The 25248-nt window shown below is 38.0% G+C and overlaps 1 protein-coding gene and 1 pseudogene across 1 annotated transcript; both read left to right on the top strand.

Moving 5' to 3' along the window:
* Positions 1–11157: 11157 nt before the first annotated feature.
* Positions 11158–12189, top strand: LOC130034656 (trace amine-associated receptor 7a-like). Its single transcript, XM_056126287.1, has one exon. The coding sequence runs from the start codon at positions 11158–11160 to the stop codon at positions 12187–12189; it is 1032 nt and encodes a 343-aa protein (XP_055982262.1).
* Positions 12190–20061: 7872 nt separating this feature from the next.
* LOC130034750 (60S ribosomal protein L29-like) lies at positions 20062–23121 on the top strand (annotated as a pseudogene).
* The last annotated feature ends 2127 nt before the right edge of the window (positions 23122–25248 follow it).

The raw sequence follows: 25248 nt of genomic DNA on the forward strand, positions 1-25248 counted from the left end.
TTAGTCATGATTAACACTGGGTATAGTAATGATTCAGGCATGCAATTTTATACCACACCCACCACCAGAGTGTCAACATCTCTTGACCACCATTTTCTAGGTTGCCTAAGCTCATGTCCAGGGACCCATCCATTGCAAACTCATTTCTATAATGCTGACTCTCAGGTTCTGATATTGTTGGCCAGTTTTTATTTCCCTTACTGTATATATTCATATTCCACAGATGAGAAAAATTATCTGTATTTGTCCTTCACCTTCTAACTCACTCAGGATCTTTTAGGATTTCCTTGCTTTACATTTGTTTGAATTTGTTGCTTTATATTTTGTTTTGTCTAGTTATTTTCTTAAAGATTACTTGCTAGAAAAAGAACTTTAAAATCAAATGTTTTATCTGATGAAAGTTTTTATATAAGTATTTTCATTCCCCTCATAAAGTTTATGTTAAGTTTTATTTTCCCAAGTTATATATAATCAGTCATGAATACTCAATAGCTTGGTTCTAATTAGCATTACTCTTTATTGGTTCTGCTAAGATTTTTAATTTATTATATGTAAAGTGATTAAATTTTAATTAATTTTAAATTACTTTTATGTTAATGTACTTATGATCCTTTAACATTTTTCCTGTTTGCTATTGCAATTAATTTGTTTAGTAAAACTTTGTGATTATTTTAATCTTTTAAAAATTATTTATCATGTAGCCCAGCAAGCTGCTGAGAGTATCCCGCCTGTATGGCACAGCCTGGCAACCTACCTGTGACGTACTCAATAGTACAAAAACAGTAATAGTGACAGTCCTCATTCCCCTCACCCTGAAAGAGCCCCCAATACACCATTAGGCTACACTAACATGTGACAGGGATGAATGGAAACGTTACTGGCACCCACTCAAGCAAATCGATGAACAACAGGATGACAGTGATACGATAACACAGAGATACCACAAATACTTTTCCAAGAATATTTTTTTCTTTATGTGGTTTTATTTTATGATTATTATTATTAGTAGTAGTAGTAGTACTAGTAGTAGTAGTAGTAGTATTTAAAGTTTAGTCACCATGAAAATACAATGATTGGGTTTCAGGCATTCAATGTTTCAATGCTGAATCCCTTCCCAGTGTCTTTCCATTATGCCACTCCATCTACATTGGCATCCCACCTACAAATCTGCTTTTAAGAAAAAAATTTTGACACCTTGGCAAATGAGACAGCATCCCTGATTCTCTATCATCAATGGAGATCGAAACTCCAGATTCTTTCTCTCATTTGAGTGAAGCGTGATACTCCACGCATAGCTCTTTGGATTTCTCTTTGGGAGGCCCAAATAACGTTCTCATCCTGTTTTCGTAGGGTCCAGGTCTCTGAGGTGTACGTTAATGCAGGAAGAACAGTGGAATTGAAGAGCTGTGCCCAGAGTCGTAGGTTCTTCATCCTCTTAGCTATTTCTTTCATGCTTTTGAAGGCATTCCAAGTCGCTCTCTTTCTCCTGAGCAACTCAGGTGCCAGGTCATTTGTCATGTTGATTTACAGACCTGCGTACACATAACTGTTGCATTCGGAGAAGGTCATTCCATTGAGAGCGAATGGAAGGTCAGGAACAAGACTGTTTCTCATAAACATTGTCTTCGTGAGATTCAGCTGTAGTCCAACCTTTTCATATTCATGGTCGAAGTCAGCCAGCATTTGTGCCACTTGACTAATGTTTGGTGTTATTAGAACAATGTCATCAGTGAAGAAGAGGTGGTGTAGTTTCCGACCATCTATCTTCACTCCCATTCCTTCCCATTCCAGTCGTCACATGATGTTCTCGAGGGTGGCACTGAAGAGTTTCGGTGAAATGGAATCACCCTGCCAAACCCCTCTCTTTACGTCATTGATCACCTCCCTGTAGAATGGTGAGAACCTGGTAGTGAATCTACAATACAGCTCATGGAGGATCCTGATGTATTGACATTGAACGCCCTGGCTAGGGCCTCGATGACCATTTCAGTCTCAACAGAATCAAAGGCCTTATTTAAATCAATGAACATTATAGAGAGTGGCAACTTGAACTCCTGAAAAACCTCCAGGAGCTTGGTTATCATATGGATATGGTTGATTGTGCTAATCCCTTTTCAGAAACCAGCTCGCTCACATGGTTGTCCTTCATCTAGATTCTGCCAATCCTATTCAGGATGACTCGAGTGAACAGCTTGTAGACGTCAGACAAGAGGCAGATCAGGTGATAGTTGCCAGTGTCATGGATATCTGCCTTCTTGTACAGTAGTACAGTCCTGCTGGTTTTCCACTGGGACAGAACCTTGAATTAAGACAGGTAGCGTGTGAAGAGCCGAGCCAGTGTATTGATGAGTACTGATGGCAGGTTCTTTAGGTGTTTGGGTCTGACCTCGTCTGGGCCGTGTGCTGTTCTCTTCTTTACTGATAAAATGGTGTGTCAGATTTCGGAAGGGAGAACGTTGGGAATGACATATACATCCTGCGGAATTTGGTATGTGGACAGGTGGACGTGGCTATTGAAGAGATCCTAGTAGAAGTCACAGATAATCTTCTCCATTGCCCTTCTGGAAGATATGATAGATCCATCAGGACATCAGAGGGCAGTCATCTTGGTCTTGTAGTTGGAGAAAGACAGGCAGGTGTTGTGAATGCTTTCCCTGGCTTCTGCCACATCTGCCAGCACTGCTGCTCTTCTGTCTTTGAGGTCTTCTTTTATCGCTTCTCTGAACTGCTTTGCGAGTTCGATGTTTGGTTGCAGTTGCCCGAGTCTTTCACTAAGGCAGGTTGGCGAATGAGCTTGAGAGTTTTCAAAGACAGGCATCTTTTGTGGCTATTTCATCTCGGTGTTCTTCACACGATCATGGAGGTGCTGAGCCAGTCAATCATATTCTTCGTCAATGTTGTCAATGATAGCATCTTCCCATATTGCCAGATTCACTACCAGGATCTCACCATTCTACAGGGAGGTGATAATTGATGTTAAGAGAGTAGTTTGGCAGGGTGATACCATTTCACCCATACTCTTCAGTGCCACCCTTGAGAATGCCATGTGATGACTGGAATGGGAAGGAATAGGAGTAAAGATGGACAGTCAGCAACTACACCACCTCCACTTCGCTGATGACACCAAGTGGAACAAATGCTGCCGACTTCGACACTGAGTGTGGAAACGTCAGACTACAGCTGAATCTCATGAAGACAATGTTTATGAGCAACAGACTCGTTCCTGACATTCCATTCACTCTCAACAGAATGAACATATCTGAATGCAACAGTTATGTGTTTCTAGGTCGAGAAGTCAACATGATGAATGACCTGGCACCTGATTTACACAGGAGGAAGAGAGCGGCTTGGAATGCCTTCAAGAGCATGGATGAAGAACCTCCAGCTCCAGGAACAGATCTTCGATTCTAATGTTCTTCCTGCATTAACATACGCCTCAGAGACCTGGGCCCTATGAAAACAGAATGAGAACGCTATTTGGGTCTCCCAAAGATGAATCAAAAGAGCTATGCTTGGCGTATCATGCTTCACTTAAGCGAGAGAAAGAATCCGGACTTCTGACCTCCGTCGATGATAGAGAATCAGGGATGCTATCTCATTTGCCAAGGTGTCAAAAACCATATGGGCTGGACCTGTAATGCGATTTCAAGACGACCATTACCGACTGGATTCCATGGGACATCAAAAGATGGCATGGCCGCCCACCTACAAGATGGTCAGACTGTTTCATCAAGACCCTGAATGATTGGTTTGAGGCTCTTCATGTTCCTGGAGTGAGCAGGCACCATTGGGCTACACTAGCACGCAACAGGGACGAATGGAAATGTTACTGGCGCCTGCTCAAGCAAATTGATGAGAAATGGGATGTCAAGTGATCAATTGATCAAGTGATGTTTATAATATGCAATATACCTTATTTAATTAATTATTTCATTGATCACCATGGGATAGTTACAAAGCTTTTGTGATTGAGTTTCAGTCATACAAAGATCAAAGAGCATTCCTGTGAACAGTGCACATTTTCCACCACCAATATCCTCAATATCTCTCCCACCACTCCTATCCCATTCCACCCTGTCTTTTTGGAAGGCACCTTCCTTACACACTCTCTCTCTGCATTTTGTCATCATTGTTTGAAGTACAGATATGGCAAGGCCATCATGTCTGGTCCAAACCCTACTTTCAGAATACATCTTCCATCCTGAGCAATCCCTCCAACCATCATTGACTTAGTGGTCACTTCTCCATTCCTACTGCCTTCTCCCCACCCTATGAGACAGGAATCCAAACCATGGAGAGATCCTCTGTCTCTTGTCTCCACTGTCGTTGGGTGTTAGTCTCATATTATATTATTCTATATTCCACAAATGACTGTAATCATTCTATGTCTGCCCATTTATTTCTGACTCATTTCACTTAGCATGATACTCTTCAAGTCCATCCACTTATAAGCAAATTTCATGACTTCATCTTTTCTAATAGTTGTATAGTATTCCATTGTGTAGATGTTTCTTTGACCAGTTGTCTGTTCTAAGGCACTTTGATTGTTTCCAGATCTGGCTATTGTGAACAGTACTGCAATAAACATACAAGTGTAGATGTCATTTCTACTGTGCAACCCCAGAATATTTTCCCAGAAGTGGTATTGCTGGGTCAAATGAAAACTCACTTAATCACTTAACTTCCCGTTAGTCATCGATTTGCTCGAGCGGGCACCAGTAATGTCTCCATTTGTCCCTGTCGCGTGCTAGTGTAGCCCAATGGAATCTCATTGCTCCGGGAACATGAAGGGCCTCAAACCGATCGTTTATGATCTTGAAGAAGAAGACTGACCATCTGGTAGGTGGGCGGCCACGCAGTCTTTTGACATCCCGTGGAATCCAGTCGGTAACAGCTCTAGTCCAGCGGTCGTCTTTAAATCTCATTACGTGACCAGCCCATCTGATTTTCGACACCTTGGCAAATGAGACAGCGTCCCTGATTCTTGATCATCGACGGATGTTAGAACTCTGGATTCTTTCTCTCATTTGAGTGAAACGTGATATTCCAAGCATAGCTCTTTCTATTCTTCTTTGGGAGACCTGAATAGCGTTCTCATCTTGTTTGTGTAGGGCCCAGGTCTCTGAGGCATAAGTTAATTCAGGAAGAACAGTGAAATCAAAGAGATGTGCCCGGAGCCGGAGGTTCTTCGTCCTCTTAGCTATTTCTTCAACGTTCTTGAAGGCGTTCCAGGCCGCTCTCTTCCTCCTGCGCAGCTCGGGTGCCAAGTCATTTGTCATGTTGATCTCTCGACCTAGGTACACATAGCTGTTGCATTCAGAGATGGTCGTTCCATTGAGAGCGAATGGGGAGTCAGGAACGAGGTGTTTCTCATAAACATTGTCTTCGTAAGATTCAGCTGTAGACCAAACTTTCCACACTCACGGTCAAAGTCGGCCAGCATTTGTGCCGCTTGGCTGATGTTTGGTGTTATTAAAACAATGTCATCAGCAAAGCGGAGGTGGTGTAGTTGCTGACCATCTATCTTCACTCCCATTCCTTCCCATTCCAGTCGTCGCATGATGTTCTCAAGGGTGGCACTGAAGAGTTTCGGTGAAATGGTATCACCCTGCCGAACCCCTCTCTTGACATCAATGATCACTTCTTTGTAGAATGGTGAGATCCTGGTAGTGAATCCGCAATACAGCTCACGGAGGATCCTGATGTATTGGGCTTGAATGCCCTGATTGGCTAGGGCTTCAATGACCACTTCCGTCTCAACAGAATCAAAGGCCTTCTTTAAATCAATGAACGTTAAACAGAGCGGCATCTTGAACTCCCGAGAAACCTCAATGAGCTTGGTTATCGTGTGGATATGGTCGATGGTGCTGAATCCTTCGTGGAACCCGGCTTGCTCGCATGGTTGTCCTTCATCTAGTGTTCTGCCAATCCTGTTTAGGATGACTCAAGTGAACAACTTGTAGATGACAGACAATAGGCAGATCGGGCGATAGTTGCCAATGTCAATGAAAACTCAATTTCTAGGTTTTTGAGGAATGTCCATACGTTTTCCAAATGGCTGGACTAGTTTGCATTTCCACCAACAATGAATGAGAGTTCATTTCTCCCTGCATTTGCATTGGCACTGGTTGTTCTCATTCTTTTTGATGTGTGCCAGTCTTGTGGTGTGAGACGATATCTCATTGTTGTTTTGATTTGCATCTCCCTGATGATTAGCGATATAGAGCTATTTTATGTGCCTTTTGGCCATTTGTATTTTTTTTTGAGGATATTTCTGTTAATTTCTTCTCCCCATTTTTTGCTGGGTTTGGAGGTTTTGTTCTTGTATAGCTCTACCAGTATCTTGTATATCCTAAATATTAACTCCCTATCTCATGAATATTGGGTAAATAATTTTTCCCATTCCATAGGCTTTCTCTATACTTTGACAATATACCTTATTTAAATAAAACATGCAATATAGCTACAAAAAATGACCAGGTACCAGGTTCTTAATTTTTTTATTTTTTGATAGGCACAGAATTGATTTATATTTTAAATGACATAAACATTCAATTTTGGAGGTTACATTTTCACACATTATCTTTAACTGTTATAAGTTTCCATATCACCAGAAAACAGGAAAATATATTCTTACTGAGAATTAATGTGAGAGATCCTCCCAGGATGGTAGAAGCATGCTGAAATTATACTATAGACCAAACATGATTGCCACTCAACACCTCTTTTGCAATCTTATTTTCTTATGTACATACATAAGTACCAAAATTTTCAGACAAAATAGTATTTAGTTATAATGTCAAGTACAATATTGCTAAGGCCCACTTCCCTATTTTTGGTAAAAATTCCTCTTTAGTCTATATCACATATCTACTAGCTTCTATTTTCAGAGCTCCTGTTTGCAATATGATTGAGATGAAAGACCCCTTTCTTTTAACTTTACCTTCATGTTGTGTTGCTTTCACACTCCAAAGGATGCAGTCCTTTCAGATCCTTAGGTACTTTTAATAGGAATATCTCTGATGGAATCCCTATTGTTCTGGCTGTGAATTTTGAAGATTATTATCAGCAGAAATCACTAAAGCAGTTGTTCTACAAAAGAATTCTTTACATTTAGTTAATTTAACCATTATGTTTTAGAGCTATTATTTTTTACTTGAATGTTTCCCCTAGTCTTGTTATTATGAGTTTTATTATGAGTCCATCTTGTTGAACTATTGCAGGTAGACACAGTGAGATTCAGTAATTTTTTCTCTTCTATGAAATTTTTTCTCTCCACTTGGCCGTTCCTACCTTAAGAGTGATTACTCCATGGGTCAGTGACTCAATTCAGGCGCCTGTCATTTGCTTATATATTCCAAATACTCCTCCAGGAGGGGAGAAAAGAGCTGCAGAATGGTTTGAAGAATCCACTAATATCACATTTAAAGTGTTAATAAACTCCATTGATCATCTCACCTCCACATGCCAGTGGAATCATTTACTTATAGTGAAATCATAAACTCTATTCCCCATAGTAACATTTGAGGACTTTAGAATTAATGCCAGTTCAATATGAATGCCTAATAATTTCATACAACCAGAATATTTCTTTTTCCAAAGTATAGTTTCCTAAGAAGAGTCTATATTAATATTAGGAGAAAGGATATAATCTTTTATAATACTATGCCACATCATTGATTCAATTATTTTCAGGTAAGGCCTCAAGCTGATTCTAGATTTTGGCTCTCATATACACTGATGCAATAAACATACAACTGTGTTTATATAAAATAGACATTATTTATATGTAATTTTCAAATAAATGATTTTGTATTCTTTATAAAAAATCAAAGGTGAGTAAAATTAATCACACAAATTTTGAATTTTTACATAATTCTTTCCATTCTTGCTGCACCAATTGATAATCTCACTAAGAATGTACAAGAGTTACTTCAACTTTCTCTTCAATATTTTTCTTGTTTTTATAAAATAGGCATTCTCACTGATATGAAGGAATAGCTCATTATGTTTTGTGTGCATTAGCATTGGCATAATAGATATGATAAACAGGTGCTTGTTGATCATCTATGTCTTTTTTAGAGAAGTGATTATTCATTCCTCTATTAATATTGAGTGGCTTGCTTTCTTTATGTTATTGAATTCTATGAATTCTTCATAAACTATGTATATTTTATTTTATCAAATAATTGGTATGTAAATATCTTTTGCAATTCTGTACATCTTTTCATCTTTATATAGCTACTTTCATTGTTGCAGTTTTTCTAATTTGAGACATCTAATGTTTTAATTTTTCTTTTGTTTTTTTACCATTGAAGTTGAACAACCCCAAAACATTTCTAAGTGTTATACCAAGTGTTATATCAAGTGTTATATCATATCAATGAAAGTGTCACTGTCACTATCACTGTCCTCCTGTTGTTCATCGATTTGCTCGAGCGGGCCCAGTAACATTGTGAGACTTGTTACTGTGTTTGGCATATCAAATACGTCACGGGTAGTTGCCAGGCTTTGCCATGTGGGCAAGCTACTCTTGGTAGCTTGCCAGGTTCTCTGAGAAGGGTGAAGGAATTGAAGGCGGAGGAATTGAACTGGGTCAGCCTGGTCAGCCGCATGCAAGGCAAACACCCTACCCACCGTGCTTTTTCTCTACCCATCAAGAAACATATTGCAATATTTCTTCTCTATACTTAATATTTTTATATATTCCATTCATTGATCCATGGAACTGATGATCCATTTTGAATTGCTGTTAGATCATCAATTTGTTCAATAGTTTTCGTGTGGCAGTTCCGTTTTACCAGTACAGTGTACTGAAGGAAATATCTGTACTCTATTATATGAGCTTAGTTCCTTGGAAAAAAATTTGTTATCGATATATTTCTATTTCTTAGTTCTCAATTATTCCATAAATAGGAGTTGATTCTATACATGCAGTAATTTGCCTATGTATGTGAGTAATTTATTGACATTCTATGGCTTGAAAGTGAAACAAAAGTCTCACATGGATGTTGAAGTTTTAATTACTATCACTTTGTAGCATAGGTTAAAGTGGATATTATATATCTCATAATATCTTTATTTTTGTACTTTTTCCCTCAGGACTATTTTTCACATTTTAAATCCTTTGTAGTTGCAAATAAGCTCCATGATTTTTATTATATATGTGATGCTGATTGCACAAGAGTATGAGAAAATTTCTGTACCATGAAAATATTCTATTCTTGACTGCAATGGTCGTTATGTACAGCAATGAGTTTAATAAAAATTATGCACTGTAGCCCTGTCCTCACATTGTTCATCGATTCGCTCGAGCGGGCCCAGTAACATCTCCATTGTGAGACTTGTTGTTACTGTGTTTGGCATATCGAGTACATCACAACTAGCTTGCCAGGCTTTGCTGTGCGGGCGAAATACCACTCTTGGTATCTTGCCGGATTCCCCGAGAGGGGCGGAGGAATTGAACCCAGCTTCGCTGGACCAACGGCTTGCAAGGCTAACACCCTACCACTGTGCTATTGCTCCAGCCCTAATAAATTATGAAACACTTTAAAAGGGTGAAATTTTTAAAGGTAAAATATTCTAAAATATCAAAAGACTATTTTAGAATATGGCCAGAATATAAGTGTCTTATAACGTGAAGTGGCTGCACGACACATTATAAGACACTTCCTACCCATTTTCCACAATTCTTACACCATATCTGATGGGGTTCAGACAGTAGGCAACAAATCATAGAGAAAATATATATAAATATATGTCTCTCCAAGAGCCCGGCAAGCTACCAAGAGTATCCCACCCACATGGGCAGAACCCGGCAAGCTCCCCATAGCATATTCGATATTCCAAATACAGTAACGACAACAGGTCTCATTCCCTGACCCTGAAAGACCCTCCAATAATTGGGAAAAGATGAGTAAGAAGAGACTAATAAAATCTCAGGGCTGGGGAAAATAGAGACTTTACTGGTGCCCGCTCACATAATTCAACAATCAATGTTATGACAGTGATACAGTGATATGGCCAAAATACATTCAAAAGAAATATCTTCTTCAGGCTGTAGGTACAGCTGGAATGGCACTTTCCGTGTAGGTGACTAATCAGAGTTCAATCCTAGCATCAAATATGGTCCCCTGAGCATCAGCTAGACTGACCCCTGAGCACAGAGTCAAAAGGGACTGATGAGCACAACTAGGTATGGTCCAAAAACAAAACAAATGTTTACATTGTCCAAGCTCAGTTCTATTGTAAAACTCCAAATGGATAAGACAAACTGTCGATGGCGAAATAAAGTCATAATATAAAACTATCCACATTTACAGATATTATTTTCTTACATTATTAATATATCACTTTGTAGTTAATTTTTAAACAGAACCAAGAATAAAGAAATAAAGGAATACCTGAATAAAGAATAAAAAAATACCTGAATTAGTATTTGTGACAATTAATGAAAGTTTCTTAAATAAATTTTTTTTACAAAATAAAAATCCAGTGACCAATATCTAGTAAGGTAAATTTAACTTTTGAAACATTCAAAGACACCTAAAGAGAAGAACTCTGCACATTTCAAATTTTGATATACATTTTTACTGTTTTATTTTCCCTGTTTTTATTTTAAATATGTCACATGAAGCAAGATGGCCATTAAATTTTTATCAATAATAAGCTTACTTCTTTTCACACCATGTGCTACTGGGATTTAAACTTAAGGTGTTTGTGTAATTTAAAATTATCAGCTACATTCCTTAGGGGACAAATTCTTTGGGGCACCATCCGAGCTCTCTGATAATTATGAAAGGAAGTAATAAAACAAAGCATACAGATTTGTGCATCATATACTAGCTCAACAACGAACGTTTCTCAGGTAAGTAGTATGATACAAGGCAAAAATTGGTAGTTTAAATTAAATGTTAAGTAATTTTTATAGAATGATGAAAAGTTACTTCTCATTTTTAGAAACTGATATATTTTACAATGAGATGACTCACTTTCCAAACATGAAATGAAAGGATCTGTATTTACAAAGAAGTAGGACTAGAAAAGTACTGGCAATTACTGACATATCGTGTATATCATTTTCAAAGGATTTATGAAAACTGCAAGGACATATTGGCCACAAAGGACAAGTTTCTCCAGGTATCAAAACTGAGAGTGATGAGCGGTGATTCTCCCTCTCCTGCAGCTGTGGAGCTGTGCTATGAGAACCTCAATGGATCCTGCATCAAAACTTCCTACTCACCCGCCCCCCGCCTGCTTCTCTATGCAGTATTTGGCTTTGGCGTGGTGCTGACCATATTTGGAAACCTCATGGTAATGATTTCGATTTTTCATTTCAAGCAGCTACATTCTCCAGCCAACTTTTTGATCGCGTCTCTGGCCTGTGCAGACTTCTTGGTGGGAGTGACTGTGATGCCCTTCAGCACTGTGAGGTCTGTGGAGAGCTGCTGGTACTTTGGAGAGAGATACTGTAAATTTCACTCCTGCTTTGAAGGGTCCTTCTGCTATGCATCTATCTACCACTTGTGCTTTATTTCTGTAGATAGATACATTGCCGTCACTGACCCTCTGGCCTATCCAACCAGGTTCACTACCTCTGTATCTAGCTTATGTATTGGTTTCTCTTGGCTCTTTTCCACCATTTATAGTTTTTCCCTTGTTGGCACAGGTGCAATCGGTGCTGGACTGGAGGAACTAGTAAGTGCTCTCACTTGTGTGGGAGGCTGTCAAATTGCAGTGAATCAAAACTGGGTTTTGATAGATTTTCTAGTATTTATTATTCCCACTCTTGTGATGATAATAATTTACTCTAGAATCTTCCTCATTGCTAAACAGCAGGCTAGAAAAATTGAAAGTATGAGCAGTAAGACCAAGAAAGCTTCAGAGAGCTACAAAGATAGAGTGGCCAAGAGGGAAAGAAAAGCAGCCAAAACATTGGGAATTGCAGTGATGGCCTTTCTGATTTCATGGTTGCCCTATTTCATTGATTCAGTAATTGATGCCTTCTTAGGTTTCATCACGCCCACATATATTTATGAAATCCTGGTTTGGTTTTGTTACTACAACTCAGCAATGAACCCTTTAATATATGCGTTCTTTTATCCTTGGTTTCGAAAAGCCATCAAATTAATTATCACTGGTGGAGTCTTTAAAGAGAATTCCTCAACAATACAATTGCTCCCTGAGTAGTCTCTGGTTTTTGATTCGTGAAACTGAAATAGAATCAAAATAAAATATTATGAGAAAAAATTCTTCATAGATTTGTAAGATTTTCTAATGCAAATTATATTAAACTTCAGTTTTTCTAAAGAGTCAACTTAAAACTTATGTTCAGTTGAAGATATCGTTAAAGCCCATGTACAATGGAAATAATATACCATCAGAACCAGCAGTACCTGGAATGGAATAAAAACTGTCATTTAACACTGTGACCTTGTATTACTTAATCCCACTGAGTTCATTGTATTTCTCTGGCTAATAACCCTAGCTTAGTATTTTTGAGAAAATTTAAGAAAAAATATAAAATCTTTATAGTTTTCTTCCATTTTTTATTTTAATTAATCTTTAGTGGCTCAAAGTCTGTTTTTTGTTTGTTTGTTTGCTTCAATGATATTTATATACATATGCCTTGGAGAGATTCTTAGAGAATTGTTGGCATCTTGCTCAGAAAGATCAAATAAGTGAGTTTTCCTTGTCTTGTGTTTTGATTTGCAGGTCCACAAAAGCTGTTCATAATAAGGTTAGATAAGTCTATTAACAAGGTAGTGGGCTCATTACTTTTTACAGTAACGGTAACTGACATCATGAATAACAACCCATTTATTGAGTAAATTTATTCCGAGAGTAAACTTGCTCATAAAATTATGCTAACACTTTTTACCAGCTAACTAGTGCAGGGATTTTAAGATTGTCATACTTTATACTTCTTTAAAATTAATTGATGATTCGTTCATTTAATTTATGTATTGTTCCAGAAAGTCTATACATGGGATATCAAGTATAGACATAAAGTATAACTTAAAAATGGATTCAACAATGAAAAGACACTGAAATCAAGGATAGAAGACTGCTGAAATAATTTCCTTGTAATCCAAGTTTTTTAAAAAAAAAATTGAATTAGTTACTCAGTTCAGAGTGGCTAACCTCAGTCCGTCATTACAGCAACTAAGTAAGATTGTTATATCATAAAAGTATCATGAATTGGTCATTTTCAGAATCAGGAAATATCCACTCTTTGAGACAATAACAATATATGCAGACCTTTATATAAATTCATATTATATTTAATATCTAAAAATCACACATATGAATGTACACATCATTTTTAATGAATGTAATTGGTATAACTTCTTGAGATACTGTGTTATTTATTAATATTTATAAAGTCTGTTGACTATCTGATTTTCATGTAATTATAAGCACCCACAACCACTGAATAAATTTATCTATATTTCAGTTCTAACTCTGTATTTTCAGTATAATAACTATTTACAGTCCTATTACATATGCTAATGAATACATATTATATCTTAAGAATGAAGCAATATTCCCCCAAAGGACAGTTATGTTTATTTTTTCACAAATGTTTGGTACTTTGGCAGTAAAACACTATGCTAATTCCCTCAATATTCTCTTCTGTAAACTATTCTGTATGAAGAAAAGGAGATATATGTAAATGTATAGAGATATGAATATCTAAATATATACATACATCTTAATTTTAAACATGAAGAGTCTAAAATCAAATCATTCAAGAAATCTGTTTTGTATCAAAAAATTCTGTATTGAGAAAAGTTCTACTAATGTCTAGTTTGGTATATTCATGCCTATCTTTTATCTTTCTTGTAGTCTTTTATTATATGAGCCAAATTATCTACTTCTACCTTCTCGCCAACCCCGCAAAAATGTGAGGACTATTGTGCTTATTTAAAAAGAAATGTTTGAAATGTTAGTAATAAAATAGCAAGTCACTGCTTTCAATATTCTCTTCTGTAAACTACTCTGATTGTGTGATGAAGAGCTTACTGGCATTTCTTTCAGTGAACACTTCCTCAGTGCTGAAGGTCTGCAGTTATAGGCTCTGGACTTGAAGACTGCAGCAATCAAAAGTATTTAAACAGAGTAATGGCTACCTATATGAAAGTAATGGAACACTATTTCCTCCAACGCACTGGCTTACCTGATGAAGTCTATTTAATTTTTACAACATAGGAAGCTGAAATTAGACTATTGCCCAGTGTGACCTATTCAGTAAATAGTTGAACCAGTATGTATCAGAGGGAGAGGGTAGATAGAAATGCCACTGATTGTTGTCCCTGCTACATCTTTGTCCCCCTTAGATGTCCCATACATGAAAGAGAACATCTTTCAGCCACTAACTTAAGTTGTTGAAAATAATGCGGAGAACAACGTTTGAATAGAAATTTTTATGAAGAGAAAAATGAGACCATCATAAAGAAAAGTATGAACAAAATTCCTTGTGGAGGTGCATTTTTATAGAGATTAGCTGATTTCCTAAAGTAACATTTAAATTTTTAGTTAAAATTACAGATTTCCACTCATCTATGTTCTTTAACTATGAAGTACTATTTTTTTAAATTCCCCCATCCCCAAGATGAAACCCAAGTCATTCATATAAACCGTGTCTTTAGTAAATCAGAACTAATCTGCTCATCAAGCAATTTCATGATCTTACTGTTTTACACTATTGATTCATTTGGTTCCTTTGTTCCTTTTCTCACACAAATTGCTTCTCACTAAGCATTATTGGGATGAGAATTTTCATTCACGGTGGGCTGTATCTTGGTGTTAGAATGCATCTATGTGAGAGGGGCTGAGCTCAATCCTGGGAATCAAAAAAAGCTGAAAGAATTTGAAGAAAAGAAATTTATTAAACTTTTTGGATTAATATTATTAATTCAAAATTAGGTTGATAAATTTTGTGCATCTTCAGTGGTTCATGTATTTAACAGACCTTGCAAATAGAACTGTACTTGTATGCAAAGATGAAAACAGTACACTATAAAAGCATATTTTGTACTCTCCTTTCATATGAATTACTATGTTCATTGAACCTGTGGATATGCTTTTCTTTACCATTATCTGATGTATATATTTGTTTTTCTCTAAGCTTCCTTCCTCAAGAGAATATTCTTATTCATTTTTTATGTCACTGGTGACTCTTACATTATGTTAGAAATAAAAATTACCAATAAATGATTTTACTGACCAAATATTTTCTTTAAATAAATTGTATAGAAATATTTTATAAGTTTATTTATAATACTATGACCATAGGGGCTAGAGCGATAGCACAGCTGTAGGGCGTTTGCCTTGCACACAGCCAACATGGCCGACCGGAGTTCAATTCCTCTGCCCCTCTCGGAGAGCCCGGCAAGCTGCCGAGAGTATCTCGCCCGCACGGCAGAGCCTGGCAAACTCCCCGTGACGTACTTGATACGCCAAACACAGTAACAACAAGTCTCAAGATGGAGACGTTACTGGGCTCACTCCAGCAAATCGATGAACAACGGGAGGACCGTGACCGTGACTATGACCATATTAAAACAACACAATTATGTGTGGAACATTCCTTATGTATAAAAGTAAATATATTATTAATATTAAGGATACCATAACTTCTAATTTATTGTATATAACTGTAGTTATTTATGGAAATGAATTTTATTGTCCTCTTTAAATATCTATTCTCTTTAACTGACGAATCTGACCATGCTGAAGGGCATCACAGTCACACCCCCTAGAAAGTCAACACAGGCCAGACAGCAGATAAGGAAATAGGTTAGAGAGTGCAGCTGCTTGAAATGAAGAATGAAATGATGACCAGAAGGTTCCTGAACACTGCAAGCACAGCTCCTAAGCCAAACACTACATACAAGATCACTCTGGCTCGGGGCGAATAGGGAGTCTTCACATAGGATCTTTTCACGTTCTTATAGCAGAGTTTCGGGGCTGTGGTGGAGAATAAGTTGTTCTCATGATGCTCCTGATTGCATTTCAAAATTTTGATCTTCTTGATTATGCAAAGAATATAAGTTTTTAATGTGCAAAATACTCTAACTAAAACATATAGGATAGTTATAAAAATGACCATAAGTCTTAAATATTTTCAGATATAATAAAATTTAGTTAATTTTGCTAAGGACTACTTCTCCCTTTTTGATTAAATTTCTCCTTAGTTATATGTTTATATCACACATCTACTAATTATATGTCGTCAGAGCTCCTATTTGCAATAAGATTGAGATGAAAGACCCCCATATCTTGGCTTTATCTTCATGTTGTGTTTCCTTCACACTCCGAAGGATGTAGTTCTTTGAGATAACTAAGGTTTTTTAATGGGAAAATCTCTGGATGGAATCCCTATATTGCACGTGTGAGCTTGGAAGATACTGTCAGCAAAAATTCCTAAAGCAGTTGTTCTACAAAAGAACTATTTGCATTTAGTTCATTTAGCCGTTATGTTTTCAAGCCACATATTTTTTATTTCAACCTTTTCCTTATTCTTGTTATCATGGATCCTTCTTTTTGAATTATTGCAGTATACACAGTGAGATTAGGTACTTATTTTTCTCTCCTATTAAAAATTAGTTCTGCATCATGACTGGATGACTACCAACAAGCAAAAGTTATACTTTGAGGAGAGCTAAGAGTAAAGATGCTCACTACATATAAATTTTAAAATGAAACGACCATATAATGTTCAGATGTATCAGTATTTCAGAGTCGCTATAACTGTGAGTGCTGGGAGAGAAAAAAGCTCAATTTTTAAGACTGTCATTGGAAACACTTCTGAAATTTCTCTCCATCAATTTTTTAAAAAGGCAGTGATCTTCCTTATTGGACATTCATTTTCTAAAAAGCAGTAAAATGATAATGTGTGATGGTAAATGGAAACACATCTTTCGGTAATTTTTCTATGCTTAAGTAGGGCTGGAGCGATAGCACGGTGGTAGGGTGTTTGCCTTGTGCACAGCCAGCCTGGCCGAGCCGTGTTCGATTCCTCCGCCCCTCTCAGAGAGTCCAGCAAGCTACTGAGAGTATCTCGCCCGCACAGCAAAGCCTGGCAAGCTACCTGTGTTGTATTCGATATGCAAACACAGTAACAACAAGTCTCACAATGGAGACGTTACTGGGCCCACTTGAGCAAATCAATGAACAACGGGAGGACAGTGCTACAGTGCTAAGTAGGAACATTGCAAGGTAAGAAGCACCTTTCCTAACCGTCTCAAAGAAGTATTCCAGATGTCTTCCAGAACAGCACAATTCAATTATATTTGTGAACTTTTTTTTTTCAACTACTAAAATGCACAAGGTATTGATATTTCCGTTTGGATATCTGATTCCTAACAATTATTAAAACTCTTAAACTAATGATCTTTTAACTACCTCCTCATGATTTCTAGTTTTGTGAAACATTTTTATATATTATTGCATACAATTATTAATTATTAAGTTGTCAATCACTTTATATAGGCGATGGGCCTACACCAAGATTTCTCACCTTCAGAACTATAGAAATTGGAGTTTAAGTTAGTCTTTGATGTGGTGATCTGTCTGGTATAAACTGAAGGTTGCTTAGTAGCAACCCTCCTACTAAATATCAGTGATGTCAATATAATTCCACTAGCTCTAAAGCAAAACTATCTCCTGCAATTGCCAAGTGTTCTGAGGAAAAACATTGTTCCTCACACTTGCTCATTTGGTATCTTACTGCTCATTTTTAAGATCTTCACACAAAATTGAATCATATTCCTTTATATATTTTTTTGAAAGTTGACTCCTTTAAAAATATATGTATGTGCCTTAATCCCAATAACCAGACCTAATTTGGAAAAAGTTCCTTTACAAACGAGATATTGTTTTGCTTCCAATTCAAGTCTGGTATCCTTATAAAAAATAAAAAGAGAAATGCAGGGGAACAGGATAAAGATTATATGAAGGTGTAGACAGAAATTCTAGTTATGGTGCTGAACATGGGTCATTGCCCAGTACATTAGATAGCCAAGTACAATCATACTAGCTTTGACAATAAAGAAAATGCTTTTATTGTACTCAGGAATGAGAGGAAATTAGGGTAAATTATTCTATGTACAATCCTGATCTTTTGATTTCAGGAAGAATTTATATGAGTAGAAGAAGGAACTGAAAACTTCTATCTTGTTTATTTCTCAGATTTTTAGACACATAAATATGTTAGGTCTTCTTTTCAGAGGAAGAGCAAACAGAAACTCACAAAAACCTTTGTTTCTGGTTGTCTTTTCAGGAAGGCCAGTTGAACTTAAAATCTGTTGTAGTAACACTGTAGCAAGAAATGCACAACAAAAACACATTATCATTCAGAAGAATTTGAGACTATCAAGTCACATGACCTGAATGATGCTATAGCTCCTGCAAAGACAGTGTGAAAGAGCTATTTAATCCAGACCAAGTTATCAGTATGAGGTCTCTCTGACCCTTTGCCATGTCAGAGATTATGGTCTTTTAGAGCTACGATTTCATTGACAGAAGCCAAGGATGCCTGAAGTCACCACACTGTATTTTACATGGTGATAAACATTGAACAAAAAAGACAACTAAATAATTTTGGGTTGCTAAAAGTGTATACTGCCTTTGCTTCTCAACCACTATCATATTTGTCATTATATTTCCTGTACTTAAGTGAGGGAATCAACACCTTTTGATAAAGTAAGGTAAAAAAAGGTAAAGGCCCTCCCGTTGATCGTCGATTTGCTCGAGCGGGCCCAGTAACGTCTCCATTGGAGACTTTGTTGTTATTGTGTCTGGCATATCGAATACTCTCGGTAGCTTGCCGGGCTCTCCAAGAGGGGCGGAGGAATCGAACTCGGGTCGGCCATGTTGGCCGCGTGTAAGGCGAACGCCCTACCCGTTGTGCTATCGCTCCAGCCCTGTTTATTGGTAATACTTTCTTTAAATACGTGTGTTTAGCTTTAGAAGTGTTATATATGCTTCTCTATTTTAGATAAATAAATAATAAGTAACATATGGAGGCAAGTCTTAATTTCCTATAGTGATAGGTAAAAAGTTATTTTTAGCTGGCATTCTAGAGCAGTAAATCTGGAAGGACTTCAGATTTTAGTCCAAATCCAAATTTTATAATTCCAAAGAGTCGCAACATTGGATCTTGTATATAATTAATTTGGTGACAATTGCTGACTGGCCTGTTCTGATAAACTCATTTCTGAATTCATTTTATTTCCAGACTGTATGAATATTTGTGTTTTGCTATAAAATAATGTCAACAATTGCAAGTACTTCAGACAATTCTCTGCATTATTTAAAATACATTATGGATATAGCTATTTTCAATTTAACAAATTTGGATTTTCAGAAATTCCACAAGTTTCAGACAAGAGATTATAACCCTGTAAATACCAGGTTCTTTTTGACCACCACTTGAACTTGAGGCTGAAAGTAGACAAGATCCTCAAAGGAAAGAGTTTCCAGGATTATGAGGCAGATAATCACATGGTAAAGATCATGGACAATGGACTCAGTCTACCTAGATTTGATTCTAGACTCTTTACAACTTTTTACATACACAGGCCTGAATAATATAGCTATGAAATGGGAATAGCATCACCTTTATAGGAACTCAGTTTTCTAAATCGTTATATAGCACATTATACAGCAAGTGTTTTTATTTACATACTGAGAAAGTTGAGAGGGTAAGGAGATATTGACAGAGTTTAGTATTAAATTTAAGGTGAAAGAAGTGGGTAGGTTATATGAGTCAGCAGATAGCATTGTTTAAAGGAAATACGATACTATCTGATGACCTCGGGATCTCTTGGAGAAAAAAAATGATTTAATAGTATATGGAAAACCCTTCTTCGCTGTTTTCTTTCTGGAAAGAAGAAGAATCCTCAGTAAAGCCAAATTTCATGAAGGTTCAGAAAACAGGAAAATTTCTTTGAATTTCTTAGAATGTGTTTCTGAAGTTATTCCTAAATTATTAATATGCAGGTTGTCATAGAATCCTAACAAAGTTGTACCAAAGTGACATTGTTTCTTTCAGACATGGAGGGTAGGTCCTAATCTCAGCTTATAGTTTGGTTTATTTTTGTGGTGCATATGATCCAGCAGGAGCTGAGGCGTGGAGCACCAGGTTACTTTAAATCTCTACCCATAGAACAGGTAGCACTGCACTGTAGTACTGTCCTCCCGTTGTTCATCGATTTGCTTGAGCAGACCCAGTAACATCTCCATTGTGAGACTTCTTGTTCCTGTGCTTGGCATATGGAATATATCACAGGTAGCTTGCCAGGTAGCCAATCAGAATAGAGATAGGGACAACTGGGAGTGGGATTTGGCAGCATTTAAAAGGAAGCCCCCAGTCCTATTGCACTCTCACTGTGAGCACATGCTCTCTGGTCTCTCCTCTCTCCTGGGATCAGGTAGGGCGGCAAGCCCAGAGACAGGGCCTAGTACAAGCAGGCTGCATAGGCCTCAGTAGTAGCAGAAAACAAGACACTGAAATCTTCCTCATACACAGAGGCAGTGGCCGGAGTCTGAGGAAAGCATACATGGAATAGAGCGAGTGGAATAGGAAAAAGACAAGGAAGTCATTCACGGAATGGACAGTGTGGGACATGAACGGAGACTTCATTTGTTCGGACTAGTAGATGACGTGGAACAGGATGGGTGATATCATTCACAGGTAAGAGGAGAGGACTGGACGTCTGCGGAGGGACCCTGACTCTTCTATCTTTATCTGTATAATAAACTCTTAACTTTTCATCTTCAAGTTTTGTATGCAAATCTTTCATACAATTCTCAGAACCCACAAGAATGGGAAAATCTGCTTTTGCACTGACATATACATCTGAATAGCTGAAGGTTGGTAGTTACTAATCACAGAATTTCAGGAGTGTGAATAGGGAAAGGATTCAAGTGAAGGGATCAGCAATAGCCACCATTGTTTCAGGTATACCTGACTCTATAGAGAAAGGACACTGTAGTCCCTAACATCTGAACATTAAAGATAAGGGTTTAGACTGGTCTATACTGAGTCCTGAGACAGAAAAACAAATCCTAGAGTTTTAGGTTAGAGAAAGCTGAATTACTTTTTTACTTCTTTGATGAATTGCAACGATCAAGTATTTGGGCATGATCCAAGGCAGAGAATTTAATCTCAAACATTTTGCACAAATAGAGGTTAAGAGTAACTCTAGAGTTCAGTGTGGAATATGCCTCGGGTTGTTTTCCAATCCTTTCACTAGGAACTCTGGAATAATTGTGATATTTTTTATAGTTTCTTTGTTACCTTCCCGTTCCTCACCAAGCCAGATATAGAAACACTGTCCTGCCTCAGTCCAATAACTTTATCAATATCTTAATATTAGTTATTTTTGTATGGACACAGTAAGAGATACATTGAGGCTTGTAAGGCAGCTCTACTGGGAACATTTTGCCAAACTCAGACTACAGCGCTCAGACCAGATTAATTATTCCTAACCCTCTCAGGGTCTGAATCTAGTTATTACTTTTTAGATCATGACAGCATTTGTCCATGACCATGCTCTTAACTTATAGTTAAGCATTATGGCACTTTGGCCAGGCCCATCTAGATGCCAGAGTAACACATAGCTCACGGCTTGCCCTGGGTCTACCTAGTCCTCTTAGGGACCCCGTCTTTAGTGGTGCTAAGAAGGGAGGGCTGCTGAGGTTTAGGTCAAAAGAACAGATGCCCAGGAGGAAAATAACACTGAGAGTCAATAAACTCCCACATTACAAAAGCATAGCATTTACAGTCTTCTTGTGTCCACACAAAAAGGACATTGCTCCAACTAAACTGTGCAAAGGACTTAAGAAGAAGAGAAAACAGTATTTACAAATCAACAGAGAACAAAGAAAGAAGTTACAAATAAACACAGAAGAATGGGAGCACTGTGATGGGAGGAATCCAATATACCGAAACTACCTGAGACTATGCAGGAAGGACAAAACAATTGTATCCTACAAATAACTCTACAGCCTTTCTCTTTCTGTTCCCATGCTTGGGGAACTGCTGCCATGGTGTAGATGCGGCCAAGTCCAAGAACTACACCATGCACAATCAGCCTCAAAAATGGCACAGAAATGGCATTAAGAAACCTGGGTCATGGTGATATGAATCTCTTAAAAGAATGGATCCTAAATTCCTAAGGAACATGCGTTTTGCCAAGAGGCACAACAAGAAGGGCCTGAAGAAGATGCAGGCCAACAATGCTACGACTGAGTGTCCATGCAGAGGCCATCAAGGCCCTCGTGAAGCCCTAGCAGGCCAGGCCCGTGATCACAAAGAAAAACAGTCACAAGCTCAGTCGGCTTGCATATATTACTCACTCCTGACTCAGGAAAAATGCTTGTGCCCTCATTGCTAAGGGTCTCAGGCTTTGCTAGCCAAAAACCAACTTTGAGTGCAGTCTTTCTATGTCTGTCCTTCTCTTTCTGACTCATTTCACTTAGCATGATACTTTCCATGTAGAACCATTTGTTTGCAAATAGTAACAGAATGGGTGATGAACACCCAAGAATAGTTGAGATAAGTACCAGGATGTCTGCTCCACGGCTTGGAAGCTGGAAGCACATGCTGAGGAAAAAGGCAGTTCAGATAGAGAAGGGAACACCAAGTAAAGAGTGTTTGGAGGACTCACTTGGGATGCAAGATACGTGCTGAAAGTAGACTATAGACCGAACTCAATGACCACTAATACTTCTATTGCAAACCACAACACCCTAAAGGAAAGAGAGAGCAAAAGAGAATGCCCTGCCACAGAGGTGGGGCAGGGTGGGGGTGATGGAAGGGGATGGCCACTGGTTTCATTGGTGGTGGAGAATGGGCACAGGTGGAGAGATGGGTACTCAATCATTGTATAACTGAAACCCAAGCACAAAAGTTTGTAAGTCTACAACTCTACCTCATGATGTCTCACTAATAATAATAATAAAAAAAGTTGAAACCAAGAATCCTCCAAGGCTAAAGCCAAGACTCAAATGAAGGTTAAAGCCAAGGCCCAGAGTAAGACCTAGATGGCTGCAGCTCCAGCACTAGCTCAAGCTTCCAAAGGTTCCTAGGCCCCCACCAGGGCTCCCTAAGAGTCTGTCAGTATGAGCATGGAAGGAGCTGGTGCGCCCTCTGGGCTGCCTCCAGTATGGGTCCTCCTTTGCTATTTGTAAAAATAAACCTGAGAGCAGGAAAAATAATAGTAATAATAACTCTACATGGAATAGTATAAAAACACACTATTGGAAGATATGACATAAAGAATTTATAAAATTCATCATAATGAAACTTCACAATGTTAAAGAATTTTGATTAAATACAGAAAAAACAAGATGTAGACCTCTAAAATAATTTATACTTTTTTGCCTCTCTGGGATATATTCCCAGGAGTGGTATTGCTGGGTCAAATGGGAGCTCGATTTCTAATTTTTGGAGAATCATCCATACTTTTTTCCAGAAGGGCTGAAGCAGTTGGAATTCCCAACAGCAGTGAAGGAGGGTCCCTTTCTCACCACATCCGTGCCAGCACTGGTTCCTTTTGTTCTTTTGGATGTGGGCCAGTCTCTGTGGTGTGATATGATATCTCATTGTGGTTTTGATCTGCATCTCCCTGATGATTAATGATGTAGAGCATTTTCTCATGTGCCTTTTTTTGCCATTCGTATTTCTTCTTAGAGAAAGTTTCTGTTCATTTCGTTGCCCCATTTTTTATGGGGTTGGATGTTTTCTTCTTGTAGAATTCAAGCAATACTTTGTATATCCTTGATATCAACCCCCTGTCAGATGTGGGCTGGAGCAATAGCACAGCAGGTAAGGTGTTTGCCTTACACGCGGCTAACATGGTTGACCAAGGTTCGATTCCTCTGCCCCTCTCGGAGAGTCCGGCAAGCTACTGAGAGTATCTCGCCCACACAGCAAAGCCTGGCAAGCTACCCATGTCATATTCAATATGCCAAAAACAGTAACAAAAAGTCTCACAATCTGTTGTGAGATGTTACTGGTGCCCACTCGAGCAAATCAATGAACAACGGGAGGACAGTGCTATAGGTGCTATGCTAAAATAAGTCTGCTTGATACTAAAAGTAGACTACAGACTGATAGTCTAGAATTGGAAACTCAAAATTAAATCTCTGCATGTAAGAATGATTAGTTTATGGCAAAGGCATTCAAGAGCACAACACAAAGAAAGGAAAATCTCTTCAATAAATGCTATTGGGAAAATTGGATAGCTACATGAAGGAAGGAAGGAAGGAAGGAAGGAAGGAAGGAAGGAAGGAAGGAAGGAAGGAAGGGAGAGAGGGAGGGAGGGAGGAGAGAGGGAGGAGAGAGGGAGGGGGGAAGAAAAATGAGAACAACCCTGAGATTTTTACCACAAAATTAGGATTACTGAAGGGGGGTTGGGTGAGCTAAAAATGTAGTACAGGACTGAAAATAATTACAGTAAAGAAATTTGGGTATTTTTGTGGGGGGAGTGGGCAGAGAAAAGTGTTGTAACATTGTATCCCTAAAATAGATAATTATTTACACCTGGTAAAGCAGTATTACCTCAGTAAAAAATTCACTTGAAAAATGGAAAAATACCATTAGTAAAAAATGAAATCATCCCATTTGGACAAAATGAACAGAACTTGAAGTGATTCTATTGAAATTATAAGGAAGTAAAAGATAACTGCCAGATAGTTTCATTCATACATAGATACAAATAACTAAAAAAAATAACTAAAACAAGTTAGCTGGCAAAATTCCAACTCTTAGACTAGTGAGAACTATGGAAGTTAGAAAAAAACAAAAAAAAAATCCCAATAGCACAGCGGGTAGGGCGTTTGCCTTGCACGCAACCAACATGGCTGACCCGAGTTCGATTCCTCCCCCCCTCTCAGAGAGCCCGGCAAGCTACCGAGAGTATCTCGCCCGCACGGCAGAGCCTGGCAAGCTCCCCTTGACGTATTCGATATGTCAAACACAGTAACAACAAAGTCTCTAATGGAGACGTTACTGGGCCCGCTCGAGCAAATCGATGATCAACGGGAGGGCCTTTACCTTTACCTTAGACTAGTGAGAACTATGGAAGTTACAAGAGAGAATAGGGAAAGGAATAGGAAAAATGGTAAAGGGGTTATTCTGACAGTGAGATAATAGTAGTACTTTTTTTTTTGCTTTTTTTTTTTTTTGGTCACACCCAGCAGTGCTCAGGGGCTACTCCTGGTTCTGCACTCAGA

Source organism: Sorex fumeus, unplaced genomic scaffold (genome assembly GCF_029834395.1).
Source record: "Sorex fumeus unplaced genomic scaffold, SorFum_2.1 ptg000061l, whole genome shotgun sequence".
Taxonomy (NCBI): domain Eukaryota; kingdom Metazoa; phylum Chordata; class Mammalia; order Eulipotyphla; family Soricidae; genus Sorex; species Sorex fumeus.

What these genes read in the sequence shown, in the direction of transcription:
- LOC130034656 (XM_056126287.1), top strand. Translation starts at nt 11,158, where the DNA reads ATGAGCGGTGATTCTCCCTCTCCTGCAGCTGTGGAGCTGTGCTATGAG.